This window comes from Aythya fuligula, chromosome 20 (assembly GCF_009819795.1).
Source record: "Aythya fuligula isolate bAytFul2 chromosome 20, bAytFul2.pri, whole genome shotgun sequence".
In the NCBI taxonomy this organism is placed as follows: Eukaryota; Metazoa; Chordata; class Aves; order Anseriformes; family Anatidae; genus Aythya; species Aythya fuligula.
Window position 1 is genome coordinate 11512354 of NC_045578.1, and position 10705 is coordinate 11523058.

The 10705-nt window shown below is 44.7% G+C and overlaps 1 protein-coding gene across 2 annotated transcripts in view; it reads left to right on the forward strand.

Annotated features, from left to right (window-relative positions):
* WSCD1 (WSC domain containing 1) overlaps positions 1-9340 on the forward strand; it is a 29879-nt gene extending 20539 nt beyond the window's left edge. For both annotated transcript variants that reach the window (XM_032200927.1, XM_032200928.1), the window contains exons 6-9: positions 3494-3659; positions 5180-5344; positions 6149-6349; positions 8201-9340. In XM_032200927.1, coding sequence (XP_032056818.1) covers positions 3494-3659; positions 5180-5344; positions 6149-6349; positions 8201-8553 — 885 coding nt within the window. In that variant the 3' untranslated portion in view covers positions 8554-9340. The remainder of the gene's footprint in view (positions 1-3493; positions 3660-5179; positions 5345-6148; positions 6350-8200) is intronic.
* Positions 9341-10705: the final 1365 nt, after the last annotated feature.

The following is a 10705-nucleotide window of genomic DNA, read 5'->3' on the forward strand; positions in this document are numbered from 1 at the left end:
TCTGTGTTGCTCTTGGAGAATGACAGTGTAAGTGCTGTAAGGAAATTTATCTAACATTCAACGTTCTTTTAGATGTTACCTGACATCAACTCTCACTGTGCTACAGCTTGCAGGATGGACACCCTAGCCTGTCAGTGCATGCTCTAAAGCTCCATCCAGAAAAATGCCCCTTCAGGCACCCACAGATTTCCCTCGCATTGCATGTGTTTAACTGAAGTGACGCATTGAGGATTTGTGCATTGGACCTGAGAAGGACTAGTCCTGCACTTAGGAGTGTGGTTGGTTAAAGCAGTAACCACAACGTGGGGCTGACTGCAGTTGATGGCTTGTAGCTGCTGATTAAATGCGGACAGGAAGACAAGGCTGAATACACTGTTTTTCAATCATTCAGTGTGCTGCTTCAGTTAGATGCAGAGTATGAATAATGAGTTGCTGAACACAGTACTTTGCACTGATGCTGTGGGTCCAGGTACGATCCCCTCAAATACCATAGCACCTCTTCCATCATGCCTTATGATCTGAGACCTGCTACTCATGAGGCCAGCTCCCAGCTTCTCCCCTTTCCCCAAGCACATGCTGAAGCTCAGAGAGCAGGCACCTGTGTGGTTAATTTTTATGTAAATAAATGTAAATGTCCATTACTGAACCAAGAAAGGCTCTGCTTTTCAGGGTCCAATCATGCTGCTGAAACCTTAGTGTTGTAAATAAAGCAACTTTATTGTCTGAAATTTTCCAGTCACTTTACAAACATACAGGTACGTCAGTTTAAAATACTTGATGAAATAAAACAATTCAAATTGCTGAAAGTAAGATAATCTTCTTTTGATTTAAAAATTGCTATCATATTAAAGCTAGTAGAACTGAAGGAGTAGGGAAAGAGAGGTGAAAGAAGCAACTTTTTTGTTGTTGTTGTTGTTGATTGCTGTTTGCAGTTGGCAAATATGCAAGGATTTGACACTTCAGTGGAAAAAGGCACTGTGTCCTAAGTGTAAATTAGTGACCAAAATGTTGTTCTTACCCTAAGCAATGACATTTTATGTCGCTAGAGAAAGGATTCCTGAAATGCGCTAACAGCATGATTTCTCCTTTCAAGACAATTTTCAGACTTTCCTTGAGTCTGAAAGGCCACCTAACACCACAGAAACAGGAGGGAGATGGACTGAACTCTTCCAGAGCATCGGTAATAAGTATTGCCAGTGCCTGTGTTTGCACATTACGGTTGTACTGCCTATGCTAAATTTACATCAGGGTGCTTAAACACTCACAGTTAGCAAAGTATCCACAAAGAAGTGTCAGAGGTGGCATCAGGTGTGAGATCGCATCAGCACTTCCAGCTGTGCAGGATAGCACACTCAAGCAGCAGGAGATACAAGAAACATCCCCCATCACTTGTATCACAGCCAGCTCTATTAGGTCACAAATACGTGACAGAGGCAAATACATCCTTCTCTCTTGGTTAATCTGTGCTGGTAAGGACAGCCCTTCACCCTCTGCCAGCCTGGTGCTAGGACACTCATTTGTTTGAGGTCTTTTCCAATTCCTCTTCCTGAAGGTTGATTTAAATGAGTGATACAAGTAGGAGACACCCATGTTTTTCATTCCCCATCCCAGAAATACCTCTTTGCTAGATGCTTCATATGGTATATACCACTAGGATTACCAGACTTTGAAGTTAGGTGCTGATAAGAAGAAACAGTGGAGGCAAGAGGCGTAGCATCAGTAGTAAGGCTACAGGAGACAGCAGGAGCTGAGTCCAGATAAAGGTCAATGCTGCTGTTTATGGCCAAAACCAGAGCCCTGCTGCAGGAAAGCTTGGGAAAGACATTGAAAGACCCACACAAAGAAACACAAAATAGAAAAACAGCAAGAGATTGCTCTCATAATACTGCCTGACCAGCAGAGAGGCCACACACATGTGGGGGATTAGCCTGGCCACTCATGACCTCTACAAGGGCCAAACACTAGCCCCGAATCTCTCTTCCCTGAACTACCTTTAGTCACAAACAGCATTTCAGAGTGATTCCAAAACAGTACTATATTATCCCAGGCTTTTTTGCCTTCACAAAAATGATTGCACAAAGATGCAGAAGTAGAAAGATGCACATGCTTAAGTCTTGTAAAAAAAATCTCCGACCTTCCAGAAGAGTAAATCCTTTGCAGGTGCCACTTGGCATGAGGTAAAAGGCCCACTGTTATTCTAGGCTGTGCTTGAGGGCCAGGATGTTTATTAATTTCTCCAGTGGAGAGACACTGCTTCAAAATAAAGGGAAAAATCTGTTTGCAAGCAGACACAGAACTCTCGCCCTTGGATCAAATCTGTAAATAGTTTTTGACAATGTCATATCTCATTCACTAAGCAAATGTTGGCTGTTTGGGCACAGATGGCACATGTGTTTTATTTGACTCCTTATCAGAGAAGGAACGCGTGGGGAAGAGTGAGAGATAAGATGCTCAGCAGTCCTGGCATGTGCTTCCAGAGGCCAGAAGACTTTTAAAAGACAAAAAGTGTTGGTAGGGAATAGGTGGAATTGAATGCTCTGTGCTTGAATAACCTGACCTTCCCTCGGTCACTGTCACCAAGGCCGGGCCCTTCCCCGCATGCTGATGTGCAGCATGTCACCCAGCGAGCTGTCTGGGAGGCTTCCAAACTCTGAGAAAACGAAAGCCCAGTCTTCCTAGTAAAGAGGAGGAAGGCTGAATTTTAGGGCAAATTTTTGCCAACTAATGAATGATTTTTTCATGTGGAGCATGTAATCACTTCCAAATTTCTTCAGCAAGCAACTAGCACACATTTCCCTCTAAAACTGGTAGTTACTTGGAATAAAAGTTACTTGGCAGTTTGAGTAATTTTTCCAAAACATGTACACAGTAGCACTCAAACCCTACACCAACCCCTCTATACACAGTAGTGTTTTTCAAACTGTGAAGGTGTCACAGCAAAATGCGTACCTTATGGCTTTATTTTATTTTTATTTTAAACATAATTGCAGCAGTTAGTGGGTCTAAGTTCCTTTTTCCTTTTAATTTTTTAATGTTTCTTCTGCACAAACTCTGGTGAAGTCAACAGAATGTGTCCAACCTTTTACCAGATGACTCCTCAGTTTGGAGGACTATAAATGGAAGTTTAAAACATGATACAAGTCAAAATGCTCATTTTGGGGGTAAACACCTTTTCCCATACTGCAGTTTCAAATGGAGTTACATACTAAAGACTGCAGGAATATTACCAAATGATATATTTAAGAATAATGAAAAGATAGTATTGTGACTTTTCAAACTTTACAAGATCTGTCTAAAAGCTATTTTTAAAGAAATTGCCATGTTAAAGGCAGTAGTATATAAGAAGCGAGATTTACAATGATATATCAAAGACTGCTTTGATCTTGACAGTGGCCTCGTGAAAATTTATTTTTCCTTTGCATAACAGGAGTATTCCCCACAGGCTGCTGATGCTGTGGCATTTATGCACTGATCTATTTTCTCTCATTAACAGGAATTTCCCTTGGCAGTCATCCGAGGGCGGGAGTGCTACTGCGGCTACCCCACTGGGCGCTTCTCACTGCACGGTGGCGCAGACAGGCAGCTCTGCAGCGGGATGCTCAACGTCAGCTCTGCTGCCGGGGGGAAGTACTGCCTGGTCTACCAGACGCCGGTGCAAGGTACAGCTCCAGCCCTGCCATGCCAGGACTGGACCCCCTACTGCGGGAAAGAGCCCCCCGCACTCCTTCTGCCTCTCCCTCCTGCAGCAGGTGGGAGCCATTCAGTTTACAGCAGTCTTACCCTGTATGACTAATATCACAACAGGAATTTAGATGGCATCCCTGCTCTAAATTCCCTTCTTGCAGTCATGTTCGTAAACATGCATCTTTCCAGGTATTATTTCCAATCATTCTCTTGTTAAATAGTACAGCCTCCCCATCAGAAAAATGATTTCGCAGATGGAGAGAGAAGGTAGAGCCTGGGGAGCCAAACCCCGAGACACCTGGGGACAAGGACCCTGTAGTCTGGTTTGAGTCCTGTTCATTGAGCGTACGCCCAGCCCCCTGTTAAGCAGAGACATCAAGACAGCTCTGCAAACTCTAATTCTTCTCTGCCCACCTTCCTCCAAAATATTAATCTTCACGTGTGTCAAAGCCAGAAAATAAAGCAGACAGTAAGGCCCTAATCCTGTAAACTATCAAGGCAGAACCTGTAGCTTTTTCCATGTGGTGATTTACACCAAGTTCAGCAAAACTATTCACAAATTTAAAATTAAATTCTGTGCTAGGTTGGTGCAGTTCCCCATCCCATACCCTCTTTTGTTTTTCCCCCCTTCATCTTTCAATTCAGAGGCATACTGCAGATAACAGCATGTCAAAAGGTCATGCAAGAACACTCACTTTCATGAAATCGCTAGCATCTACCACATCTGAGTAGATCAGGAGTAGCACAAGACAACCTTTTCTGGACTATGCTGCACTTACTGGATCCATGGATCCATCTGCAGGCTACTTTGAAGAATGAAAAAGGAGTGATTTCTGATCTATTTCCTGGCTTCTTTTTGTACAGACACAGAGAGCTGGGATTGCTTCTCACACTCTACCCTTACTTTTAATGGCATGTTAAGCAATAGAGTTAGTATTTACAAAAACTAAGTGTAGGAGCTACACTTAGTGTACTACTTAACGTAGGAGCTGGGTTCTAGCCCCACCAGAGATCAGTGCAGCACAGGCATCTTAACAGCCTCAGGCCCTTTTCTAGAGAAGAATAGTAGTCTGGATGCTTAGTTGAGTGCCAGCTCTTTTCAGTAGGAGGGGTTTCTTCTGTGCTACAAAATTTGCAGTTTTCGGGTATAATGGCACATTTGGGGTTTCACTGCTGCTTGCCTGGCAGGCTGGCTCTTCAATTAACAGACAGGCATCAAGGGACTTTCATCAGAACTTGCTGGCAAGTAAAATGGTTTGTTGTAGCTCTAAGAAAAATGCACTGCCTAACACAAAACCAGCAAAAACCTTTTCTGAGGTTTTATTTTCTCTTATGGATGAATTAATTTTGGGAAGTAGCTGACTCACAACTGGACTCAAATTGATATCCTATATTTGAAAGGGAGAAAGAAGCAATACACCCTGTAATCTAGGGCTGCCACTGGAATTATTAAAAAGCCACAATGCTAACAATGAAATATCTTCTATACTTGCAGACACCCGCTGCACAGACAGAAAATTCTTAACCACTAAATCCAAAGTGTTTGTTGCTTTGTCGAGCTTTCCTGGAGCTGGCAACACATGGGCTCGCCATTTGATAGAGCATGCTACGGGCTACTATACGGGCAGCTATTACTTCGATGGAGCGCTCTACAACAAAGGTACTGCTTCAGGGGACGGGACACACAAAGTGCTTCAAGGAACAGGGTTTTACTTGCGTGCTCCAGCATCCTTCTGCTTGGAGCCAACAAGGGCGTCACTGTCATCACATCTGATCCAATTTAAACACGTGTCTAGAATAAGTGGTCCCACGTGGTGCAGGCAGCAGCAGGGACTGCTCCAGCAGCGTGCTCAGTGGGCAGATACTGGCATGAACAGCAGTCTGCCCCGTGTTCTGTTGCTGTGTACTTGCAAGCATGCAGCTCCCATTTAAAAGAATGGTCCAAAAGACGAAGTTGACCAAACCCTGAGGTTAAGACACTTTAGTAGCACATGAAACAAGAGTGTTTTTTTTTTGTTTGTTTGTTTTAATGTTACTAATTCTTCTGGGAGGCCAGTACCCTGAGGAGGGAGGGTAACCTTGATGTTTATCATACACCGAGAACTAGCTTCACAGAGAGCAACCCTTTTGTCACGAGTGCCTACCAATTCCTCCTGAGCAGAGGAAAGCCTAGCTTCCAGCATACAGCCCAGCTCAGGTGACCTAAGCAGCTGAGCTCCAGCCAGCCAGAGACAGGGTCCTGCTTACAGCAGCTGTGGAGGAGCTTGCAAAGTGGCTCCAACTCAAATCAGGTTAATTAGCCATGCAGGTGGCCAGCCCTGGTCTCAGGTACTGGGTGGAAGGCTTAATTGACTGGTGTTTTCACAACAGTTTTACACTTCTGTAGGGATTGGTTTAAGAACATGAAAATGCATAAATACATGAAAACAAAAACAAACAAAACATATCATGTCTTGTAAAACAGGTTTTAAAGGAGAAAAAGACCACTGGAGAAGTAGAAGGACCATCTGTGTGAAAACTCATGAAAGCGGCAAGACAGAGATTGAAATGTTTGACTCTGCCATCCTGTTGATAAGGAACCCGTACAAGTCGCTCATGGCTGAGTTCAACAGGAAATTCGCTGGGCACCTAGGCTATGCCACGGACCGCAACTGGAACAGCAAAGGTAGTGTGTCAGAGCACCCAGTGCTGCTGTGGCATTCTGTGACAGGGGTAACACCGTGACAGGATGCTGAAACCTCAGTGAGCACTGCAAACACTCAGTGGAACTTGAGTCCCATCACAGCGCAGGACAGGCCCAAAAGTCTCAGGCTTGCACTCTGGGAGTGGACATGGTTGGGCCACACCTCTGCTGCAGAGAGATGCACTGCAGCTGCAGGCAGCAGCAGTATTGCTACCAAAGTACTGTGTGGCAGAGAAAACACATCCAGGCACATGAGCCCAGTGTGCAGCCCATTCACCAGGCTACGTGCCATGAAGAAAGTTTGCCCCTGCAGCACGTAATAACCTAGAGAAATCTAATTTAAGATTTAGAGGATTTGATGGAGCATGACTTTCCTGAAGGCAGTTTTACAGCACTGCACAGGTGCTAGTGAAATGCAGATAAATAAGGATAATAGCAGTAAGGAGACTTCAGATTCAGCATTCCTTGAACACATGAAAGGACTTCAGAGTGTGACTGCCACACTTCATGCCTCCGACTAGCAAGCTGGATAGCAGGACTGTGATTTCCTTGCTGCATACAGACTCTGCAGCACCGAAAGGATTCAGCACGCATTTCTCCTTTCGTATGTTTTAGACGTAACAGATATGGCTTGGCAAACAATATAGAACAGGGCTCTGGGGATGGCAGGGAAGTGTCCTCTGTCACAGCATGTTTCTTTCCCAAGTTCATATATCACCTTTCATCAGTCACAACTCAAGACTGATTCATCAAAAAGCAGGCAAAATAGCCCTTAGAAAAGAGAAAATAAAGACTTGACAGAATGGCTTTCCTGTGCTACAAACTACAAACTGTAATATTTCAGCCACAATTTCTCCTTGTCCAGCCCAAAACTCAGACTATATTTAGCCTCAGAAAATTATCACAACCACCCAGAAGAGATTAAGGTGTCACCCAAGGCAATAGCTGGGAAAGTAATTCAGGAAATTTTGTCCTGGTGATGCTGACAAGTGACCATAAATCCCTCCCATGTGCCAGGAACACAAGAGTCTTCCCAATTAATCCTATTTTCTTATCCAATCTCCCCAGAAGCAATCAAAATGCTGTATTATTCAACAAATCTGGAAGTGAGTGAGGACCACCTCAGGCCCCAGCAAAGATCAGGGTCCTGATGCTGCATGTGTGTGTATTTTTATATACATATATATGTAAATATAGAATTGCCCTGTCTCTTTCTCAAACAACATTTGAAATAGAGGTAAAAGGGTAGGAAGACTATAGAGGCAAAAGAATCTGATTGAAGTTACGTGGCAAAGCACTGCTCAAACCAGTGTCTGAGCAAGACCTGCTCAGTGCCCCTTCACTGCTTTCCTCCAGTCACTTCTCCCTTCTCTTTTTGCCCTACTCCAGCCCCTGCACAAAGCTGCCTGCTTGCATGCACAGAGTAGAGCTCAAGCCCTAAAGGCAAGACACATTAAAGATGCAAAGTTGCAGCTCTGCCTGGCCTTGTCCTGACCCTCCCAAGGGGCTTCCCGTACAGCTGAGTTTCTCCCAGCACTGTTAATGCCCCAAACCTGCACAGTCTGGGTGACTGAGGGGCAGCAGGGTTAGGCATCCACATCCACACCATCACTACTTTGAACAGGGAAAGAACAGCATCCGCCTCCATACCCAAAGCTGGAAGCAGAGCTGCTGTACCTCTGCAGCTGGCCACATTGCCTTCTCCAGCACACACCCACCCACCAACATCATTCCATGGCCAGCACCTCTACTCCTGTACCAAGGTAAAATTTAAAAAACTGGGGAAAGTATGGCTAACATTGTCTTATTTCTCTGTTTTTCCCCATCAACTAGAGTGGCCTGATTTCGTGAACAGCTATGCCTCCTGGTGGGCCTCCCATGTTCTGGACTGGCTGAAGTATGGAAAACGCCTCCTTGTCATCCACTATGAGGACTTGAAACAGAGCCTCATACCCAAGCTGAAGGAGATGGTGGAGTTCCTCAACATGACAGTGACAGAGGACCGGCTGCTCTGTGTTGAGAACAATAGGGATGGGAACTTCAAGCGGTCTGGTGCTAAGCAGAAGAATTTTGAGCCATTCACCCAGGAAATGAAAGATCTTATCAACAGATACATCCTGACAGTGGATGAAGCCCTGAGGGGAAGAAACTTCACAGGGCTACCCAGAGAGTATGTGCCAAGATGATAGCGTGGTAGCACTCAGCTATGTTTAGAAATATATTCTTTTTTTCATAAAAAAGACCTGTATAGCAGCTAAAGCAAAGATACTTGTGGAATCTGCTGAGTAATGCAAATTCTCTCTACTCTTGGATGTTCTTCAGGGCACTAAGATCTCCAAAAGACAAAACAAAGCATAGAAATTTGGTTATAGACCAAGACAAAGATACCAGTGTCTGCCTGCGTGTGCCCCTCTGTGTGCGAACAGCCAGAACTCCGCAGCAAAGTGATGCTGCTCCTGCAGCAGGCATCCACCACCAGGGCTGCTGGGGATTTCACAGCTACCGAGTTGGAAATGGGTATATGTAATGGGAGAAAAAAAGTCTCAACACTGACAAATGATTTTCAACTGAGCACGTAAGACAATAAATTCTGTTCTTCTCAGCATGGTCCATGGCTTCCCTCTTCAGGTTTGCTGGCCAGGACGGGCTCCAGACTCCCTGTGGGAGCCAAAGCAAGCCCTTACTAGGCAGGGTGAGAGGACCAGGCCCCCCACAGAGCACCAATGTGGTCTTGACAGATGCTGAAGCCTGCACCACCTCTCTCCAGAGCCAGCCAGCAAGGTGCTCACCTCAGCTACTGCCGCTTGCTCCCCTTTGTGCCAGGGAGCACCCGGTGCTCAGCAGCCACCAGCGTGGAAGCTTATGAACGGCACAGCCTAAGGGACTGCAAGATGCTTCTGTTCATGTGAAATAAAGGATTCCTTGAAAACCTGCCTGAAAACAGTAGTTTTAATAAAATAAGGAGTTTGTATAAAGGGAGCTGGGTTTCCTCTGTGTGTGTCATTTGTGCTTTAAAATAAGTAAATAGTCCCACTCCACACAGCTCCCTGTTCGTGCTTGGGGCACTTCCCCCCAGCCTCTCCCTCCAGGTCTTCCCCAGCAGCCAAACTACCACGACAGTGGTACATTTACAGCACTGAACAGATTTACAATGAAAGCCAAAAATTTTCTGCCATTTACATGACAAACACAGCCAGAAGAAAATCAGCTTGATTCTGATGCTGAAAATCCACGCAAAGGCAAGTGGGGAAGAATTAAAAACAAAACACACAGAACAAAGGAGGCTGTGGCAAATGATTTGGAAAGCTTTATTCAGCTTCCATTACCTGAACCCTACTTAATATTAATACCCAACATTTTACTTTTTCACATAAGCTGTACTAAATAATGGTTGTCACTAAAACGTTAACAACAGAAAAGATAATAGTAGGCAACCTTGACGAATGTCACTCTAAGTAGTTGTAAAACATCACTAAGAGTCAGACAACTGAAAGAAAAGTAGAATCCCTAAAATCCAACAAGAGGAAAGCACATTCTTTAAATATTGAATAAGCATTCATATTCCTAAAGCAACATGCACACCGCACTGCACAATGCCTTCACATCAGCAAATACAAATTTCAGCCAACTTGAGCCTTCCTCGCTCACTGACTGGGGAGCAGCGCCTCGGCACCCCCAGCACTCAGGCAGCGGGACTCGTGCTGGTGGCGTAAGGGCTGCACACAGGCACCTTCTGCCTGGGGCTGCTGGCCTGTGCCTTCGGAGTTCTCCCCGCCAGCCCCCTTGTCATGGAGAACAAGCAACAAAGTGGGTAAGTCGGGAACCTGCGAAATAGGACTATCACCACTGTTACTGTGACTTTAAAAAGAGCAGATTCTTTTTGGACATAGGCATTAAAATGCTTTGAAGACCTGTTTGGGCACCAATTCCTGTCAGTGGATTTGGGCCATGTGCCATGGAGTTTGAGCCCAGGCCTATGCCAGTTGTGAAAATTCACACGAGACCACAGGCCAGAATTGTGGTTCCACCACAAAACACGAGGATTGTGAGAATGACATCACATTGCCATTACATAGCCTGGTGTAAATTTACAGAATCATTTAAGTATATATATATATAGGTCATTTCACCCCTATAACTGGTGAGGACATAGCTTGCAAACTCTCAAAAAGACTTTGTAATTATGTGCATGTCCTGTATTGAAGGCTCCAGGTGGCTAAAATTGGAACTGTAGAACATGAATATTCATAAACTATGTGCCAAAAATCAGCTCATTGTAGGCTACCAATACTCAATAAATGAGGTACAGAGGCTGCCTCTTTATCTACATTCTGTATG